Source organism: Drosophila ananassae, chromosome XL, assembly GCF_017639315.1.
Source record: "Drosophila ananassae strain 14024-0371.13 chromosome XL, ASM1763931v2, whole genome shotgun sequence".
In the NCBI taxonomy this organism is placed as follows: domain Eukaryota; kingdom Metazoa; phylum Arthropoda; class Insecta; order Diptera; family Drosophilidae; genus Drosophila; species Drosophila ananassae.
In genome coordinates, this window is record NC_057931.1 from 15,460,498 (window position 1) to 15,483,364 (window position 22,867).

General features: G+C 35.3%; 1 protein-coding gene across 8 annotated transcripts in view; it reads right to left on the reverse strand.

The window, feature by feature from the left end:
- LOC6502898 (ras GTPase-activating protein 1) overlaps positions 1-22,867 on the reverse strand; it is a 135,639-nt gene that overhangs the window by 102,780 nt on the left and 9,992 nt on the right. For 6 of the 8 annotated variants that reach the window (XM_044716935.1, XM_014905759.2, XM_014905757.3 and 3 more), the window contains exon 2: positions 16,924-17,302. In XM_044716935.1, coding sequence (XP_044572870.1) covers positions 16,924-17,128 — 205 coding nt within the window. In that variant the 5' untranslated portion in view covers positions 17,129-17,302. The remainder of the gene's footprint in view (positions 1-16,923; positions 17,303-22,867) is intronic. The other 2 variants (XM_044716932.1, XM_044716933.1) reach the window with 1 other exon arrangement.

The following is a 22,867-nucleotide window of genomic DNA, read 5'->3' on the forward strand; positions in this document are numbered from 1 at the left end:
GAGCTAAACTATACGATACAAATCACATCAACTGATTTAAAGTTGACTTGTACTTGAATCGATTTGAAATGTTGTGACATATGATGTGATTTGATTTGATCTGTTTTTGTTAAAGATGATTTTATCATACTCAATCATACTCGTTGCAGTTCTCTGATCCCGACCCTATAAAGTATATATTTGTTGGCACCTACTGCCCTATATTCACACTTAGTAATCTGATATAATCAATGGTGATCAGCATGTCGCAATACACAATAATCAGACCCACTAACCTATTGGCACACCTATTAACTATTAGCAACAAGCATGAAACAATATCCAACCTAATAACCCAGCCCTAGTAGACGGCGCCAGAAGCGGAAATCAGCAGTATCGGCGGGAAGAATGACCGACTGACCGAAGCGAGCAAAGTCAGCTAGCTAAGCCGAAATGCATGTTTAAGCAATGCATGAACAAGAAATCTGAGTCAGCAGACTTAGAGGTGGGTGACCCCTTGGCATTAACACATAGACTTAGAGGTGGGCATTAACATTGGCATTAACACGTCCATAACATTGACCTTCCCTAGATTTAGTTATGTATAATTTAGCATCTTATATAAGAATTGTTTTTTTTAAATAAAAATAGTTGCGAATACAGAGTAGATCGGTTCGTTACTCAGTGTCAAAGTAGGACACTTAAAACCAACCTACTTCGAGTGATCCTGTGTAAAACGGACCACAAGTAGGACTCTCTTAAACCCCACCTACTTCGAGTGATCCTGTGTAAAATGGACCACAAGTAGGAATCTCTTAAAACTTCAAGTATCTCCTGTGTAAACGGACCACAAATAGAAGTTGCCTCATCGGTATCTAATCTACTTCGAGTGTTGCCCCCGTGAAACGGACCACGAGTAGAACCCGCGTTACCCAGCCTACTTCGAGTGTTGCTCCCGGGATACATACCACAAGTAGGAACCGCGTTATCCAACCTATTTTGAGTGTTGCTCCTGCGAAACGGGCCACAAGTAGAATCGGCCGATACGGAATCAGCCGAAACCCTGTACCATCTGTACTTGAGGAGAACCACCCCAGGACATCAAGTATCTAACATCAACCCCAGCCTGATCACATCAAGCGCCTGGTCAACCCGATTAGTCCCTTGCACAATCCAGGCACATTTAGTCAGAAATTTTGTACGTTCTTGTGACTACGACTCCGGGACTTACCGTTATGCCCGCGAGTTCAAATTCGGCATAGTGGCCGCACAACGCTCTACAGACGAACAATATTCTTGATCAGGATCACCTCTTGAGTCGATATAAGCATTTTCTCGTCCGTCTCTTTGTTTCTACTGGAGTATGCACATATATTGAATACCCACTGTACCGAAAATACTTAAAGGGTACACACTGTAACACTTTGTTGCAGTGTTTACATATTTCAAAATCCCGGTCATAACTCCTAAGTGGCCGAAATATGATCCGATCGTTATGGCTTAGCCCACACACGGGAAATGCTAGCGTCGGCATAATTGCAACGAGCGGACAGTATATGCATACCCCTCGCGCCTACACTTGAGAGCGCATAGCAATATACATAAGTATATAGATACGTAGCCGTCTCTCTGCCGCTGCCTGCGAGCAGCGCAGCTATGATACTTAGCCTTAATTAGACTTAAGGGGGCATGCGCACTTGTAATTTTCAAAGAATTGATTTTTTTTTTTTTGCATTTTCTTAAAGTATATACATTTAGAAATGTGTCCACAAAATTTTGAAATGATCCGGTGAAAATTCAGTGAGATACACATGTTTAAAGGGAGGGGCGTCCGGTAAGCGTAATGGTGAGTTGAAACTTTAAACACGATTTTCTCAAAACTACGTTTTCAAAGTCGGTGACCACTCTTACTCGAAAACTAGTGACCCGATTGTCTTGAAATTTAGCATGCTCTTTTATTACATAATAATCTAGTACTTAATCGAAGGATTTTTTTTTTTATGCAAAACTTTTTTTTTTACAGCTGAAAAACTACCGATTTTTTTGACGAAAAACGATTTTTCAACTTTGAAAGGTCGCCATTTTGTCAAATATTTTTTTTTTTTAATATCCTTCGATTAAGTACTAGATTTACTTTTAATAAATGTAAATCCGTTTCATTTTTTGATTTCAGACTATCCAGTTTTTCACAGTGTTGGTCACCGCAACTCGCCTTTTTCGGATGGACCTCACTTCGACGGGGCATAACTTTAAAACCCCTAAATATTTTCTACTTTTTTTTTTCAAATTTAAGTTAAAATAATGTACTTTCACATAATAAAACGATATTTCAAAAAAATTCAATAGTTTACGAGAAAAAAATTCGGAAAAAATGCCTATTTTTTGGCCCTCCAAGTGCGCATGCCCCCTTAAATAATATTGTAAAAATCAGAGACATTTCGATCGTTGCAGCGGCACCATTGCTGCTCCAATAAAATAAACTCCAAACATATTTCAATACAAAATAAAACCAAAAATATTTCAATGCAAAATAAAACCAAACTTATTTCATGGCGACCGTGACATGAGTCCTGGAGGACTTAGGAAGATATTCGGAACCAAGGCTAAAAGGAACCAAAGGATGGAAAAATGCAAAAGGATTTAAAGGAAAAATACATCATACGAAAAAACGTCTGAGTGAGTAGAGTGTGCACAATGGTACGTGGAGGTCTAGAGAAAAAAATCAACAAAAGAATAGCCCGCATAAAGTGGCTGCTATTTGCTCAATCAACACCGCCCGCATGGACGACGGCGCAAAAGCTATACAACGAGCTTGAATTTTTAAGAGAAACCCTCCAAAACAGAGTACCACAGAGCACAACTCACTCGGAAAATCAAATTAAAGTTATAAACCAAAAACTAATATCGATACAAAATATTTCCAAGCCTCTGCCGAAACGACTACAGGTCTGCCCGACCGACTGGCCCGGACCTCTCAACTCTGCAGCGTGCAATTGCACATGCGTAAAGCCGAAGACTAATGCGAAGACCAACCCAAAACAGTAGCAGCAAATAGCAAGCGTGGGAGGCACGACCGCCACCTGCGCCGGAAAGTGAGCGTCAGCGTAGCCAAACCGGCGACGACCAGCTGACGTGGAAGGAAGGAAGAAGTAAACCAAGCCTGGGAGAAAAATTATTTTTTTTCTCCATGCACTGCATGCGCTGCATATTTTTTTTGATTGCACTGCGATACATATTTTTTTTATATATCCATAATATAATATTTTGTAAAACCTACCAAAATGACGTTGGACATAAAAACAGTGGATTCCACTGCCAATGTCATCAACAAGGTAGAATCTACCAACGTTGATCTATATTGGGTACATGTACTTTTAGTAATTATTGTCGTTATTATGTGCGCCGCTGTTTTTTTATAAGATTTACAAGCTGCATAATAATTGTCTGAAAAAAAGTATATGAGCCGGGGAAATGACCTGGATAAAATATAAGCAGCAAAATAAATAAAAATAAAAAAATATATATATATATAGCACAAACAACAGATTACACATAAATGTTAACACCTAAAAATCTAAGAAAATGAAATAAAACTGAGAGACTAGTTTGCGTAGAAACCGACAGACAGACAGACAGACAGACGGACAGACGGACATGCTCATATCGACTCAGGATGTGATATACTTTATAGGGTCGGAGATGTCTCCTTCACTGCGTTGCACACTTTTGACCAAAATTATAATACCCTCTGCAAGAGTATAAATATAAAATATGTCAATATATTCCTCTCACAAAGTACGGCCAAACTAAAGGCATGGAATGGAACAAATTATACACAGAATTATCAAACATTAAAACTAATTTTGACAGATCATATAAGTCACTAACCCAGAATAGACCTATCCAAACGAACACGGTTAGGAAGCATGTTGAAATATTAGTAGAGTGCTTTAATGAAGCACGAATGCTAATACATAAACACAGGGAAAGGGTAAATCAAGATCATTGGTCACAGGTATCGAAACTTTTGATTCAACTACGATCTAATTTTATATTTGTTAAACAAAAGTACAGTTTAGAAATATCGGTACCAACCGTTCTAAACACCCCAATAGCAGTTGACACTGCACCTGACTCTACACACTACACCTGCTTTACAAATAATAGAATCAATAAAAGGCGAGCACGAAGAATTAGCTGTCTCCATAATAAAAACAAAGATAAAAGGTGTCGCCAGAAATCTAATCGGTAATGAGACAACAATTACTGAAGTGATTTCTAAACAAAGAGGCAACGTCAAGGGCGAAACTGTAGAAGTATTATCAGCGAAGCTGATGAACCTACAGCAGCGCAATAAAACTGCTAACCAATATACACAAGAAATTGAGCAGATGACGAAAGCCTTAGAAGGTGCATATATAACGGATGGTTTACCTTTAGAGCTAGCCAGAAGTTATTTCACGCAGCATGCAGTCAAAGCAATGACTAAAAATTGCACAATCGATAAGGTGAAACTTATCATGCAAGCTGGCACCTTTAGTACTATGAATGATGCTGTTTCCAAATTTGTCAATAGTTGCACCGAAGCAACTGGACATTCAAATACTGTCCTATATTTCAAGAATTATCCACAGCGCGGCTCAAATCGCGGACGTGGAAATTATAGAGGTAATTCTCGTGGTAATTACAGTAACTACAACAATTACCAAAATAACAACAAAAACAACAACCAAAATAACAGGGGAGGACGAGGCCAATATAGAGGAAACTATAGAGGCGGTGGAAACTTGTACCAAGGCCCCAATGGCAATAATCAAAGCAATGTCAGAATTGCACAAAATACTAACCAAAACACTTCGGGAAACTCCCAAAGCCCTTTAAATACTCAATAATAAAAGAAGTCAGAGTTCACACCATTAATCTCAGCCAAAATATATTCGTTTCATTTTTCAATGTAGCTACTGGAAAAGAGCTAATCTTTTTAATAGATACAGGTGCAGACATTTCCATTTTAAAAGAAACTTCGGATAACTTCCAAAACATCCAAGATGATCACATCATAGACATAAAAGGCATAAGTCAAGAAATAACCAAATCCAAAGGCTTAGTTTCTTTGGAGATACAGACAACTAAATACATAATTCCACACGATTTTCATATTCTAAATCCACATTTCCCAATTCCATGCGATGGAATAATAGGCATCGACTTTATAAAAAAGTTCAACTGTCAATTAGACTTCAAGCCATCTGAAGATTGGCTTATAATTAGACACAATAACTTAAAATTTCCAATTAATGTACCAATAAATCATAGTTCTGGCAATACTTCTGCCAGCAAGATCCCAAGTTATTCGGAAAATTGAGCTTAACTCAAAAGAAGACAGTGTATTTATTCCAAATCAGGAAATTCAGCATGGCATTTATATTGCAAATACCATAGCAACATCTAATAATGCCTTCATAAGACTACTAAACACAACAAATACCGACCAAGTAGTCAGTACTAATAACCTAACATATGAATCACTTTCGAACTACGATGTAGTCAACACAAATTCAGATAATAGGAAAAAATCCGTACTATCACGACTTTCAAAAAACTTCCCTTCACAGTTCAAGTCACAGCTTTCTAGCTTATGCACCCAGTATAGCGATATATTCGGATTGGAAACCGAATCAATAACCACAAATAATTTTTATAAACAGAAACTGAGATTAAAAGATGATGAACCCGTATATATAAAGAACTATCGAAGCCCACACAGTCAGGTGAACGAAATACAAAAGCAAGTAGGTAAACTAATCTCTGACGGGATTGTCGAACCGTCAGTATCTGAATACAATAGCCCATTTTTACTTGTTCCTAAGAAATCATCCCCCGGGTCAAATGTTAAGAAATGACGATAAGTAATTGACTACCGCCAGATAAATAAAAAATTACTATCTGATAAATTCCCATTACCCAGAATTGATGACATTTTAGCTCAACTAGGTCGAGCAAAATACTTTTCATGTCTTGACTTAATGTCAGAATTCCATCAAATTGAACTCGAAAAAGGTTCAAGAGATATAACGTCTTTTTCAACGAGCAACTCGTATCGTTTCACGCGATTACCCTTTGGATTAAAAATAGCCCCTAATTCGTTTCAGAGAATGATGACTATTGCGTTCTCTGGTCTGGAACCTTCTCAAGCATTCCTTTACATGGATGACTTAATAGTAATTGGCTGTTCCGAAAAACATATGCTTAAGAACTTAACAGATGTTTTTGAGAAATGTAGGAAATACAACCTAAAGTTACATCCAGAAAAATGTTCATTTTTTATGCATGAAGTGACTTTTCTTGGTCATAAATGCACTGATAAAGGAATACTTCCAGATGACAAGAAATACGATGTCCACGATGTCCGATGTACATTTTGTAACTATTATAGACGTTTTATAAAAAATTTCGCCGACTATTCACGGCACATAACAAGATTATGTAAAAAGAATGTTCCTTTTAAATGGACGGATGAGTGTGAAAATGCAGTTCAATACTTAAAAACAAAACTTATGGAACCTACCTTGCTATAATATCCAGATTTGACTAAAGAATTCTGTATAATAACAGATGCAAGTAAGCAAGCATGTGGAGCGGTTTTAACTCAAAACCATAATGGTCTCCAACTTCCCATTGCATACGCATCAAGAGCATTTACAAAAGGTGAAAGTAACAAATGTACTACTGAGCTGCAATTAGCTGCAAATCATTGGGCGATATTACATTTTAGACCATATATATATGGAAAACATTTCTTAATAAAAACAGACCACAGACCTTTAATATACCTCTTCTCAATGATCAATCCCAGTTCTAAACTGACACGTATAAGGCTCGAACTAGAAGAATACGATTTTACAGTCGAATATTTAAAGGGAAAAGATAATTATGTACCTGATGCTTTTTCAAGGATAACCATCAAAGATCTACAAAATATAACTAGAAATATATTGAAAGTCACTACCAGATATTAAAGTAGAAAAAAATTCCGCGCGGAAAATCAAAAACAAGAATTGCCTATGCAACCTTTAAATAAAGCTTCTAAGTCCAACGTATACGACGTCATAAACAATGATGAAGTACGTAAAGTAGTGACCTTGCAGATAAAGAATTCGTTATGTTTATTTAAACAAGGCAGAAAAATTACTGCAAGATATGATGTTAGCGATTTATATACTAATGGAGTTATTGACTTAGATCAATTTTTCCAAAGGTTTGAAATGCAAGCCGGTATACATAAAATCAGCAAACTCAAAGTGGCACCGTGGGAAAATATCTTTGAACATACTTCAATAGATAATTTTAAATTAATGGGCAATAAAATCTTGAAAACATTAAGAGTAGCGCTACTCAACCCGGTGACCCAAATAACAAATTTAAAAGAAAAAAGAAGCAATTTTGTCTACATTTCATGATGATCCAATTCAAGGAGGTCATACTGGCATATCAAAAACTTTGGCCAAAGTAAAAAGACACTATTACTGGAAAGGCATGTCTAAAGATATAACTGAGTACGTAAGAAAATGTCAAAAATGCCAGAAAGCCAAAATAACTAAACACATAAAGACTCCTTTAACAATTACAGACACACCAATAATTGCTTTCGACAGAGTGATAGTGGACACCATTGGTCCACTGCCAAAATCAGAAAATGGCAATGAGTATGCAGTCACTTTAATATGTGATTTAACTAAGTATTTAGTTGCCATACCTGTTCCAAATAAAAATGCTAATACTGTCGCTAAAGCAATATTTGAATCTTTTATCCTGAAGTACGGTCCAATGAAGACGTTCATTACGGACATGGGAACAGAATATAAGAATTCAATTATAGACGATTTATGCAAATATTTAAAGATTGAAAATATTACATCCACAGCACACCACCACCAGACAGTTGGAACAATAGAAAGAAGTCATAGAACTTTCAATGAGTACATACGATCTTACATATCGGTTGATAAAACTGATTGGGACGAATGGCTTCAATATTTTGTCTTTTGTTTCAACACGACCCCCTCTATGGCACATACTTATTATCCATATGAGCTAGTATTCGGTAAAACAAGTAATTTACCGAAACATTTTAATAGCATAGATAGTATAGAAGCACTATATAATATAGATGACTATGCTAAGGAGAGTAAGTATAGATTAGAAGTAGCCTATAAAAGAGCTAGAGTTATGTTAGAAGCAAATAAGAATAGAAATAAAATACTATATGATCATAAAGTAAGGGATATATAGTAACGGAAATAGGAGACAGAGACAACATTATAATAACAAATAATAAACATAGGAAACAAACAGTTTATAAGGATAGATTAAAAATCTTTATTTCATAAATTGTACTTAGTATGGCCATACAAAGACACACATATATAAATAAATAAATAAACATATTTTTTTAATAATTTCATTTTCTTTAATTCTGATAAGATAATCGAAAACAAATAAAAAAAATGTGTTAATTAGAAATTTTTATTATAACAAGAAAGGAAAGCTAACTTCGGGCGGAGCCGAAGTTTATATACCCTTGCAGTTGAGTCGCAGTTCGCTAGGTGGCTCCACGAATCTTATATAATTAGATATATAGCGGATCGTATATAGTTGGACGTTGGAAGTTATAGCATTTCCGATCAATCAGTTATACGGCAGCTATAGGATATAGTCGGCCGATCCTTATGAAATTCGACAAATCAGATTGTTTTTCCCAAAATAGAATCTGTACCAAATCCCATCTTTCTAACTTAAAAAACAACAAAGTTATGCCAATTTCGATCGTTCTATGACAGCTATAGGATATAGTCGGCCGATCCTTATGAAATTTTGTACAGAAGATACTTTGGTCAAATATAACATGTGTGGAAAGTCCCAACCCTCTAACTTAAAAAACACCAAAGTTATGGCATTTCCGATCAATCAGTTATATGGCAGCTATAGGATATAGTCGACCGATCCCGGCCGTTCCGACTTATATACTGCCTGCAACAGAAAGAAGGGTGTGTGCAAAGTTTCAACTCGATAGCTTTAAAACTGAGAGACTAGTTTGCGTAGAAACAGACAGACGGACAGACGGACAGACGGACATGCTCATATCGACTCAGGAGGTGATCCTGATCAAGAATATATATACTTTATAGGGTCGGAGATGTCTCCTTCACTGCGTTGCACACTTTTGACCAAAATTATAATACCCTCTGCAAGGGTATAAAAATAACTTCATATATCATACTTCATAAATATATTTCTTTTGATATTTTCAATATCCCCAATAGCACCGATTTGAAGAATCAAAATTGATTCACTTAAACCACAATTTTTCCCCAATAAAGTTGAATTTTTTTTTATAAATAATTATTAACTTAAGGGGGCATGCGCACTTGTAAGTTTCAAAAAATCAATTTTTTTTTTCATTTTCTTAAAGTGTATATATTTGTGTTCACAAAATTTTGAAATGATCCGGTGAAAATTCATTGAGATACACATGTTTAAAGGTAGGGGCGTCCGGTTTATATAATAGTGAGTTGAAACTTTAAACACGTTTTCTCAAAACTACGTTTTTGAAGTCGGTGACCACTCTTACTCGAAAACTAGTGACCCGATTTTCTTGAAATTTAGCATGCTTTTTTAAGGGGGCAGGATGGTTTGAGAGTCCGAAAAAAAACAGGTTTCTGCGATTTTTTTTTTCATTTCTGAGTGAATAGAATTATTCAATTTTTTTACACGATACATGGCTATATTTGGAGAGTATCTACGAATTTTTTTGGTAAGAAATAATTATTATTTATTACGTGACGGGCAGTTGGCCGGAGTCGCTTCAAAAAATTGTTATCTTGCTGTGCTTAAAGTCTGGCCTTAAAAATTGAATTGATTTACTTAAAATATTAGTTTCTTGTGCGGATGAACGAAACCATTTTGAAAAATATGCGATTTTGAATTTTTGGCGCTGTTGTAAAGTCGGAGGTACCATTTTTACATAAAAATCAGCCCACTATTGCCCGTAAAAATGGTAAAAAAAATTTTATTTAGATCCGAGCATTACTTTTTGAGCTACGTTACGCACCGACTTGAAAAAGTTGTTTTGAGAAAAACGCGTCTAAAGTTTTAAAAGCAATTGAAAGTATATGGATAGAAAGAAACTAAAAAATCGGTATCTCAGCGAGTTTTAGTCCGATCGACATGAAACTTTCACAGGATATTCCTGAGATAATGTTCTATTATATACAAAATTTCAGAAAAAAAATTTTTTTGAAGTCTCAAACCATCCTGCCCCCTTAATACATAATAATCTAGTACTTAATCGAAAGACTGATTTTTTTATGCAAAACTTTTTTTTTTACAACTGAAAAACTACCGCTTTTTTTTTTACGAAAAACGATTGTTCAACTTTGATAGGTCGCCATTTTGTCGAATATATTTTTTTTTTAATATCCATCGATTAAGTACTAGATAAACTTTCAATAAATGTAAATCCGTTTTATTTTTTGATTTCAAACGATCCAGATTTCCACAGTCTTGGTCACCGCGACCCGTGTTTTTCAGACGGATCTCACTTCGACGGGGCATATCTTTTTTTTTTTTTTTTTGTAATTTAAGTTAGAATGATGTACTTTCACATAATAAAGCGGTATTTCAAAAAAATTCAATAGTTTACGAGAAAAAAATTCGGGGAAAAATGTAAATTTTTTGGCGCTCCAACTGCACATACCCCCTTAACTAACTCATATTGACGGTTGACACAGTTAGTCGCCCCTGAAATATATTCTTGGGTTAGGCGGGTACTGCTGGAAACCCGAATCAGAGATTCCCCGAAGGGGAGACTTAAGGTGCCGTAGAAGTCGTAGATATTGGATGAATTAGATTTTTTTTTGGATTGGTTTACATTTAAATTTAAAAATTTACATATAACAACAAGTGACAGTGAGACATACGAATAAATACAAATAGAAAAAAAATAATATGAAAAGTTTCTCGCAGCGGTGTTATCCAATTTGTGAATAAATTCAAATTTCACCGCGTCGTGAAAATGCCAAAAATAAAATCCAGGATCGTCGCTGCAAGGAACGAATCATCTTTATCGTCGAATCCCGATGCCCAGCACCTGTGTCAGATGGATTAAACGATCTTAAAGCAGAACGGCAGTTATTCAAAGCAAAAATTGAAAGAGAAAAGACAAATTAAATCCTGCCCTCCTTTCAATAGCTAAATAGAGCTTATTGGATTGCATAAAATTTTATAAGCCAAATTTTAAACTTCCAAAAACTACTTGTGGACAAGAATTAAAAGAAATATTTGATATATTTCAACAACCATTCTCGGCATCGCCACATCCACCAGTCATTATTACTTTTTTTAATACAATAGTTATAGATACTACTAATTTAATTTCTTACCTCTCTGATAAAGCCTTGGGAATTACAGAGAGTTTCAAATTTCCGAGAGTAATTATGAAAACGCTAAAGCTAGTCTTTAAGAGTTTACAATAACGAATGTCTCGTTTTTCGAACCAAATAGGTAATAGGTTTGGGATGGGATGGAAAAAATGGGATGAGTCACTGAATTATGAAGAATTGCAACCCAATTGAATTTCCTTGGCTGTCTCTTCTACCAACAACAAACCAGACCACGCTCACCTTGCTGTAATGCAAAGGTTTGAGTTTGTTAAGTCAGCCTCCTTATGTTTAAATATTCTGTGAAAAAGTCATACGGTAGCGAAGTGTAAATCTACTAGATGTCAAATATGTGCAAATCGCACCACCAACTTCTGCTCCGATTCACTGTCATAAAAAAAAACAAGGCGTTACCACCACCAAACCTTCCTCCAACGCTCTTCAATGTCACATGCATGCAAACATCTCTGCATGCGTCATAACTTGAAAGGGTTTTGTAAGCGACGTCGGTCGTAATCGTTCGAACAACAAGAAAGAAATAAAAATATTGGAAACCCCAAGTATCTTTAAAAATATCAAGATTGTGCCATTTCCGATCGTTCAGTTATATGTTTGATATAGTCGGCCGATCCTTATGAAATTTGTCGGATTACTTTGCCCAAAATGGAATCTGTACCAATTCCAATCTTTCTAATCTAAAAAACATGAAAGTTCAAAAGATTCATATTCAAAGATCTGCTGTCTGGTTATTTTCAACCGCCGCCAGAAGGGCACAAGAATTTCTAGGATTATTCGTTGATCTTCGGGACGCGATTTAATTTTGTTTTGTTGCCCGCCAGATTATTCCGTGGGCTAAGCTTACGCTTAATCTGAATGTAGCGATCCGTGCCAGTCTGTGTAGCCGGGGAAGATGTTATGTTTGAAATCGCTGCATTCGTAGACATCACAATAATGGCCTTTGCAGTAATTGGTGCTGTTGGTTGATGCTGCGGTTGCATAAATTGTAGAACTGTTGTTAAAGGGTTGTTAAAATGTTGGGGCATCTTAGAAACCTACGGTTCCGCTGATGGGTGTGCCCATGTTTTTTCGGGGTCACCAAACGTATGTCCCTAAGCGCCTAACTTGGCCAAAAAAATTACATCAATTCTACAAAGTCGCCAAATTAAAAATAAAAATTTTCTTAATATTTGTTTTTATACCCTTGCAGAGGGTATAATTTTAGTCAAAAGTGTGTAACGCAGTGAACAAGACATCTCCGACCAGATAAAGTAAAGTATAAAGTATAAAAGTATAAAGTAAAGTATTCTTGAGCAGGATCACCTCCTGAGTCGAAATAATGTAACTGAACGGAATTGGCATAACTTTGTTGTTATTCCCTTGGGTATTATAAGTTTTGTCAAAAGTTCATTTTGGACAACGAAATCGGATCTGCCAAATTTCCTAAGCATCCGTCAACTAAAGAGTGGGATGCAATTAAAAATCACCTTTCGAAATAGCTATAAAATGAAAACGCGTCAATATTTTTCAAATCTGATTTTTTTATTGTAAAGCTTAATTCTTTCGGTTTACTGATGGAACACAACATCATTCATGTGGCTGACGCGGCTGGCGTGGCAGTAACCAATGCAATCAGACCAATTTTTGACGACATTCTCGAGCGTGTGGGGCTGTATCTGGCCAATAACTTCGCCGATTTCGGCTTTCAGGTACTCAATTGTTTGTGGATTCTTGGCATAACACTTATCCTTAACGGCACCCCAGAGATAATAGTCCAATAGCGTCAAATCGCAGCTACGAGGCGGCCAAGCGACCTCGGCGAGCCGGCTAATAACGCGTTCGCCGAACTTCTCGCGCAGAAGATCGATTGTGGCATTGCTTGTGTGGCACGGTGCGCCATCCTGTTGAAACCAAAACTTTGAAGAAAAACGGCCCAATGATATCACCGGTTCTTTTGCATCCACCGTATAGTCCGGATCTCGCACCAAGTGATTACCACCTGTTTCTGACAATGGCGAACGAGCTAGGTAGTCTGAAGTTGGCCAAAAGAGAGTCCTGGGGAAATTGGCTCTCCGAGCTTTTTGCCAATAGGGAAGCGAGCTTCTATGAGATGGCCATTATGAAGTTGGCATCACTATGGGAACGCGTCATCGAACAAAACGGCGCATATTTGACTTGAATCGCATTATTGTAACCAATTTTATGAACAATTGAAAATTCAATAAAAATACCGCAAGACTTTTTTGACAACATAATATGTATACACATATATCGGGTCGAATATAGTTGGTCGATTCTATCATATCCAATAAATAAATAAATAAATAAATAGTTGGTCGATCCTTATGAGAATTTCACCATCAAATCAATTTTCTAATAAAAATGTTGGAAACAGCCCCAAGCATCATTAAAAATAGCAAGGTTGTGCCATTTCCGATCATTCAATTAAATGGGCCAAGGCATATAAACGGCCGATTTTTATGCAATGTGGCAGATCGGATAAGTTGCCCAAAATGGAATTTGTTTAAAAAACTCCAGTGCATTTCCGATCAATTAGCACCTATAGGATATAGTCGATCGATCACGGCCTTTCCGACTTACATATATACTGCTTGCAAACCAGTGGCGTAGATAGCTTTTTGATATGGGGGGGGATATGACTCAGAATAATATCCTTTTTTTTTTGTAAGTTTTATTTTACACTGCGATAATAATCCGCAATCTGCGATAATAATAATAATAATGCTGTACTGCACAGTCATCGCGTAAAAATGTGTTTCTTTTTCAATTTTGAGATTATATCATCTTATAATTCTCAGACCCAAGGGGGGGGATTGATCCCCCTGATCCCCCCCCCCCCCCCCCCCCTATCTACGCTAGTGTTGCAAACAAAAGAAGGGTGTGTGCAAAGTTTAATCTCGATAGGTTTAAAACTGAGAGACTATTTTGCGTAGAAACAGACAGACAGACAGACGGACATGCTCATATCGACTCAGGAGTTGATCTTGATCAAGAATATAGGGTCGGAGATGTCTCCTTCACTGCGTTGCACACTTTTGACCAAAACTACAATGCCCTCTGCAACGGTTTTAAAAAAAAACTGTATTCATATATCCGTATTTTGAATTTGAAATAGAAAAAAAGGGTATAGCCGAGTGTTACCGTTTGACCATTATGGAGAAAAATTCGATTGCTGAACATTTTTAACCTATATTTTTTATACGTTACTTTTACACAGTAACATACAAAAACAGTGGAAAACTTAGATTTTTTGGTATTTTAGACGTTATAATTCGAGAGAGGATGATCCAATGATGATACAGATGTATATATGTATACCAGTTAGAAGCTAGGGCATGCTTGTCGCCACCTCGTGTTTCTTGAAAAGCCTCTCTTCTAGGGGAAAAAAGAAGCTGCAAATTTCTTGTTTTATTTTTGTAAATAAACTCTTGTAACCTTTCAATTTGTGACGAACCAAGACCTAGAATAAGGGAGGCGTAATTGTAAAAGAAGCTATCCGTGTTATTTCTGGACTCGGACAATCACGTCGAATCAATAAATTCGGTGGAACGATCCCACAACCTCTGTGAGCTAGCCGCGGCAATTGTTGCGAGCAGAAAGTAGAAAAACAGTTTGTTACAATAGAGTCCTTTTGAAAAAAAAATTACCGATCTATATATAGTATAGCTTGCAAATAACTGATACCCGTTTTTTTTTGCTTACGCTCTGTTTGCGAGAGCAACCGAAACAAAGCATGCCGTTTCGGTTCCTCTCTGAGCAGCAGGCTTTGATTTGTTTTGTTTCGGTTTTCTGTTGAACGAATTACAAAGAGCAAATCATGAAACTCTCATCTACCGAACATCGCTCAATGAGAGATTTGAGTCTCTCTCGCACAGAGAGACTCAGTAAAAGACCGATTGACTGAAAAAGTCAGCGCAAAAAGTCTTTTCAATAATTTGTTTTCGTTTCGCTGCGCAGTGGCACATGGTACATGAAATTTGACGAAAAAACTTATTAAAATTTTAAACGTGAATTTTCCAATCTCAAACTAATATATTGATTATTTTAATTAAAAAATTAATAGTTTCCTTTTAAATTCATTTTGAGTTAAGCTTAACAATTAAACTTTGGACAACTTTGTTGTCCATTTTGCTAAATATAAAAAATTGATGCACTTTTTTATTAAGTTCTCGTCCCATTTTCAATAAATTTGATGAATCACTGTTTACACGAGAGATTTACAAAGCAAATTGACAAGTTGAGCCCACTACACTTCACATACACACATACATGCACAAAAGACTTTTTGAATCGTCGAACGCAAGCAAACGGTCCTAGAATGAGCAGACAAAACGAAAACAGAAAAGTGTGCTTTGACTGAGCGCGAGCAAAATTTGTATACGAGCAACTCAATCGGTTGCTCTCAGACTTTTTGCTCAAAGTCTCAGTGACAAGCACTTATTTTGAGACCGCACGAATCGGTTAATAGTTATTTGCAAGCTATGATATATACAGAAATCATATAAAAAACCTCTTGAACACATCCAACACCCCAAACATCTAATATCAATTTTAGTGACGAAAAAATCCTATATGAGTCCAAAATTACACAAAAACAAGAAAGGAAAGCTAACTTCGGGCGGAGCCTAAGTTTATATACCCTTGCAGTTGAGTCGCAGTCCGCTAGGTGGCGCCACGCATCTTATATTATTAGATATATAGCGGATCGCATATAGTCGGCCGATCCTTATGAAATTCGACAAATCAGATTATTTTGTCCAAAATAGAATCTGTGCCAAATCCCATCTTTCTAACTTAAAAAACAACTAAGTTATGCCAATTTCGATCGTTCTATGACAGCTATTGGATATAGTCGGCCGATCCTTATGAAATTTTGTACATAAGATATTTTGGTCAAATATAACATGTGTGGAAAGTAACAAGTAACTTAAAAAACACCAAAGTTTTAGCATTTCCGATCAATCAGTTATATGGCAGCTATAGGATATAGTCGACCGATCTCGGCCGTTCCGACTTATGTACTACCTGCAGGAAAGGAAAAGAAGGATGTGTGCAAAGTTTCAACTCGATAGCTTCAAAACTGAGAGACTAGTTTGCGTAGACGGACATACGGGCATGCTTATATCGACTCAGGAGGTGATCCTGATCAAGAATATATATACTTTATAGGGTCGGAGATGTCTCCTTCACTGCGTTGCACACTTTTGACCAAAATTATAATACCCTCTGCAAGGGTATAAATATTCTTAATCGGTACGTGCAAGAAAAACAATAAAAAAATCAGCCGAGAAAGAATATTTCTAATGTGTCATTTTGTTCAATTAAATTTTTTATTTAAATTTTAGTATGACTAGACACCCTGTTGTACGTGTTGTACTTCAAATCTGCTATGCGAAAATCGGTTGTGAAACTTGACAAGTTTCGGTTGAATCAGAAGTTTGCTATTTTTTCTCATTGTTACTTTGAAAATATTTTGAATCATACATACCATTTAGCATATGGAGTCCATCAAACTCATCCTGATCCAATTCTTGTCCCAAATCAGATAAATCCATTACACCAGTAACTCCAACACCTAACCCTCCCATTCCTCCCAAGGTTGTTAAGTGTCCATCGTCTGAGAATTCCGTTGGAGAGTCGGGTGTTTCTTTCTGAATAACATCAATACTAGTCAGCTGCAGAAGGTCTGCCATTTTATTTTAAATACTCAGCTTTAAAAAATCTAACGCATTAGTAAAATATTTTTAGATTATTCGAATAGCTCTTTTTTTATGAAATATACTCTTATTAATAAATGACGTATGAGATCTCGTTTATCATCCCGTTTTAATTTCTTATTTAATTGATTCCATGTTTACAGCTCCTATCTGTAAGTAAAATTCAAAAAGGGAATAAAAGTTAATTAATTTAAAAAAACGCATTAATACAACATATAGTTTTTTTCCCATAAGTATTTTTTTTATACTCAAATTAATGTTACACTTTTTTTTTTAATAAAAATATTAATTTTTAGTACTCCCCTTGCACTCATTACACATTTTATCCTATTGGCCATCGAATTGTATTAAGCGCTGAAATATTCCTCGATGATCTCCAAGCCCCACTCTTTTTATCCTTAAATTCTACTATTGTTTTTGCCTTCCTTTTTTTTATTTTCGCAGCCAAATGGGCCGATACATTTTCTGTTGGGTTGATGTGGAGGCTGTTTTCTGGCTAATCTAGGGACTTTATGCCCAATTATTTCTCTGCAACTCTCGTGATATAGCTATTTCGGATCGGCATAACTGTGTTCTTTTTTAGATGAATGAGACTTTATACAAATTTGCTTTTAGGAAAATTTATCAGATGTATCACATTAGGAATTATAATGATCAAACAATCGGATATGACACAACTTTGGTATTTTTAAAGACTTTATCCAACAGTTTTTTTTTTAGAAAATTGATTTGATATCGAAATTACAATATGAATCGGCTCACTATATCACAATATAAGTCCACAATATAAGCTGCTACATAACTCTATGTTTCCCTATAGTCTACATTCTATGTCAACTTTAGCTCCACCCGAAGATAGCTTCCTTTCTTGTGTCTTGTAAGCCGGAAAATGCTTTGGCTTGCAAATTTTAGATTTAAGCCTTAACCGAATTAGCAAGAGCACAAGAAGAATCGTATTTATAGTCCAACGAAATTTTGGCTATTTATGCCCGTTATGTTGGCTATTTAACAAAAATTATCTTCTTTTTTTTTTAGCTATTTTAAATAATTTGTAGTATTTAACTATATTTATTTTCGGAAATCGTATATTGCCTATAAAGACATATTGAATATTTTGAAATTCTTTAACACGCCTACAAAAAAAATTGATCCTATACAGAATCAGTATGCTAATATTAATTTAATTAAATGGGTAAGTAATTTATTATTTTGGACCGAAGTTAATTTGTACAAAGACGCTGGAGGAAACAATCCGTTTAACGATTTGGCTTTATTTTCTATCATGGTCCTAAGCTTACCAAGCTCAAATGCAATGGTAGAGCGAGTTTTTAGCCAGGAGAACCTGGTAAAGTCAAAGCTCAGAAACAGAATGCAAATGAGTTTATTTTAGACATATAGTTTGAATTTATTAATTTTAAATGAGTAGTTAAGAAAATGCATAAATTTTTTTAGATATGCGCTGCAACGAGCTGTTTTCAGTCGGAAGTCCCAAATAAGTGTCTTTCACAGATTGGTACAATGGGAAAGTATTTTTTAAGCAATTTGCTTAACGATAAAGAATCATAAAATAATCAACACCTAATGTACAAAAATATAATAGGTTGTCATTAAAAACTAACGGCAATATTAATTTACTATTTAAAAAAAATCTACCTATTTTTTGATACTTTATTTGGTATAAATGACCACCAAGAGTTGGCAACGCTGATTAGGATGACCTTCTGAGCATATAAGAACGTCTGTCTGTTTGTTTCTACCAAACCTAGTTTCTCAGTTTTAAAGCTATCGACTTCATCCTTTGCACACATCTTTCGTTCCTTTGCACTCAAAATATCACAATCACAACTTTAATTTTTGCAGAAGTTTTTGTCGAGTAATTGTTTAAGATCCGTTTTTGTTTTGGTCCTTTTTTAATGTCAATGAATACCTACTCTGGAATAAAAATATTACTTCGGAAACCCACCGTATATGAGATATTTGACTGAATTTATGATATTAAGATTGATTTAAATATAAATTTCTTCTTTTAAATATAAATGAAAATTTTTTTAAATTGATAAATTTTTGGCTTAAATATAATATCGTATAACTACAGTTCCTGTATACAATAATACAATGTTTTTTTTTAATGGGACTACACCAAGGGTGTACACTTCCATTGCCTTCCTTTGTTGTTGGATTGCTCTTTGATATAGGAAGAGCCATGTCATACACAATGTGTTTCTCCTAGCATCTTCGCCTATAGGCGAAGGAAAATGAAAAGAATAATTTTTCCAGTTTTCCTCATTTGCTGACTATGTTGCCGAGCTAAGAAACAAATGTTGCATAGTCTTTGGCGCTAATACGAAAGAATTTTGTTGTTGAATTGCCAAATACTTTTCACTGAAAGAAATAGCTTCTTGTTTTCGTTGTTGTCAGAATGGTGTAATTCATAGCTATGGGAAATTTTAGTAGTTGCTTTAATATATATGTTTAATATATAACATTTATTTTTTATTATTTATTTATAATTAATTTCTTTTCCCCTTTAAAAAGGCTAATATAGGTTCACTTCAACTTACAACTTTCGCACCATTTAAGTCCTTGAAGCCCATTAAATCACAAACTAGTAATGCCGATATTGGAACCACCATCTATAAAGTTTACCAACAAACTAACTTACTATGAAAATTAGAAAGGAAAGTATCATTATGCGAACAAAAATAAAATCATGGGGCACACTCAGATACGTATCTAACAAACTAGGCCAGATTCGTTGGAGGACTGCAATAACATGATCAAACAAACGAAATTAAATTTATTTTGGTATGAATGTAAAGGAATTATATCGCCTTGAAAGAAATGGGTTCTATCCTCAGTTTATCAAAAAATCCATCAAAGAGTGAGTTTTCGAATAATATTTTTTTGTAGTTGTTTCACCTTATATGATGTATCTCAAGATGTTTTCAGACGGATCATATAAAAATATCGAGAGAGAACAAATGAATATTGGCAAAAGATATTCTTCATTTCGCTAAAGGAAATTTGTAATTTCATTAAATAGTTCCTAAATATAATGAACCGTAAGAAATATGAAAGTTTCTAATTACCTAATTGCCATAGAAAACTTGTAAATTGTAAAAATCTTTTTAGTCGTAAAAAAAAAATTTGAAAAGTTTTTCATTTTTGAATAAGCCACAAATAAAAGCATATTAGTAATATCGTAAGATATTCTAAAAATAAAAAAAAATTTAAAATGTTTAAAGAAAAGTTCTTAAAACAACATTAAAAATGATGGTGCGTAAGCTTCATATTAAACAGTTAATTTAAAATTTATAAAAAAAAAACAAGAAAGGAAAGCTAACTTCGGGAGGAGCCGAAGTTGATATACACTTCCGATCGTTCAGTTACTTGGCAGCTAAGGAATTCAAATCAAAATGGAATCCGTAGAAAGCCCCAGCTTAAAAAACGCCAAAGTTATGGCATTTCCGATCATGCATATCTATGGCAGCTATAGATACAGCGTTCTGTAAACCGTTTTTCCTCTACACCGCACACAGCAATTACATGTAATTACAAGACAATATCTTGAAAAATAAAGTTGAACCGATCCTTCCTATGGCAGCTATAATATAGTTGTCCGCTTTGAAAATTATTCAAGCTAGATCTGTCTGTATTAACGACTGTAAAAATTTCAACTTTGTTGCTTTTATAGTCTACATAGAAACTTAAATCTACGAGTAAAATGCATAAATCTTTTTACAAATCATTCATTAGCTATCAGCTAACTGATCTAGAATAAGGGGGGATTAGGGTTAATTCGGGCACGTTTTACAACCTTTCCTCCTTCCTATCTGATAACAGCCCATTATGTGTTACACATAGCACATTTGAAAAGCATAGCAATTTTTGAAAAGGAAACAACAAAAAAAAAATCAAAAATTTGCAACTTTATTTCAAATTTGTACCAAATTGTTAGTATATTTATTTGATTTTAGTTCATTCCGAAAGGTTAAATCAAGATTAAAGCAATTTTTCCAATTTTTTTCGTTTCAAAAATTACAATCATCGGATCAATCAATCAATCGGATCATTGAAAGGAAGTTTAAATACATTTTTTCGAGGTGACCCATAAGAGGGTCCTATGGGGGGACCTAAGAAATCAAAAGTCAATATATTGAAAAACAAGAAAATTGACACAATCTTGCAAACAAGCAATTCAGGGCTGTGTGCAAAATAAAAAACCAGTATCTTTTATAGTGCCAGAGTAAAATGCATAGAAACTAAAGTCGCGCATGCTTTATTTTACGCACTCGTCGTCGTTATACAGAACATACAGCTGCGAAAACTAAATTAGCACCACTAGCACAAGCAAAGATTAAATGGTCACTGCCCTCATAATTTCAACTTTAGAGAAACATGGAATTCATTTTAAGAATTCTAAGGCTTTGTAAAAAAACGGTTTGCAAAAATGAAACAATTTTTATTATTTTATACAATTGTTCAAAATTAGTCAACAAATTTGACGTAAGCAGGTCACCCCGTGTAGCAGCTTGTTTTTTAGTATTTTTTATGCCTCCCGAAAATAAATAGATCTTCCAAATAATTTTTATCATTTATTAACATGTACATTAACTATATAATTATAAGTTTTGAACTAAAATTTTTGGGTAGCACCTGACTTACACATTATTAAACATCATTACGATTCCGGTTGATGGGATTATTTTTTGTTTTCGAGTGGCTCCCACTGCATATGTACAGCCCACCTCCCACACAACCGACCGAAGAGCGCTGCCAATAACGTATGTCGCGGGGATAGATCCGATAGTAAATGATAGAGTAAAATATTACGAGGAAAAGAATTGCTCAGTTAAAGCGCTAAGAATGAAAGATTAAAGGTTATAAGCAAAGCATAGTCACACGATGTGGTAGAGACCATTGTAGTCCGAACATAATACCCTAAATGTAACATGTTGGACATGTGCCGAACTACAATGGCTAAGTAGTAGTGGATGAAAGTTTCTAGTCCTTCTACTATCAACGATAAATTTTGAGCGTTTTAGTAACTGCTAGCTGACTACATTAACATTGATAATGTTATGTGGAAACAGGACACTATTGTGTAGAAACAAGTTTCATTAAATTCTTTTGACCATCTTTTAACAAAATCAAACACACTCATTGCTTTAATAACTATGGTGGATATACTTATGGTCGGTGTTGGGCCAAGCAGCCACCAAAAGGTGCATTTAAAATAATCATAAAATGCTAAGCTGCAGCTGTTGTTATCAGCATGTTTTCGTCTCTGTTTTGTCTCCCAGTTTCGCATGCGCTTTATTGTTATTTGTAGCGTATGCGCTTCGGGGAGCTTTGGTTGAGCTTCTGCGCAAGCTCTTGGTTTTGGGTTGGTTGTAATTCGGCATTGTTTTGGACCGGCCGCGGAATTTGTTTTGGGGTTAAATTGACCCATAATAAATTGATTTGTAAAATTGAACCTGGTCTATTAATTCGGCCGCTATCAAAACGCTGATAGCTCAACATTGGTGACCCCGACGTGATTTCATCCCGGTTTATTATTGTTATCAGCATTAAAAGTGCCAAGAAAACGCACTTGTTGTTGTTGCTACAAGTTGCATTTTAATTGAAGAATGGAGTCTGGAGCTGAGATTATTGGAGCTGCTGCCGCAAACCGGGAAAGGATGCTGCGGAAAAGAGCAGAGGTGGCCTGCCAAG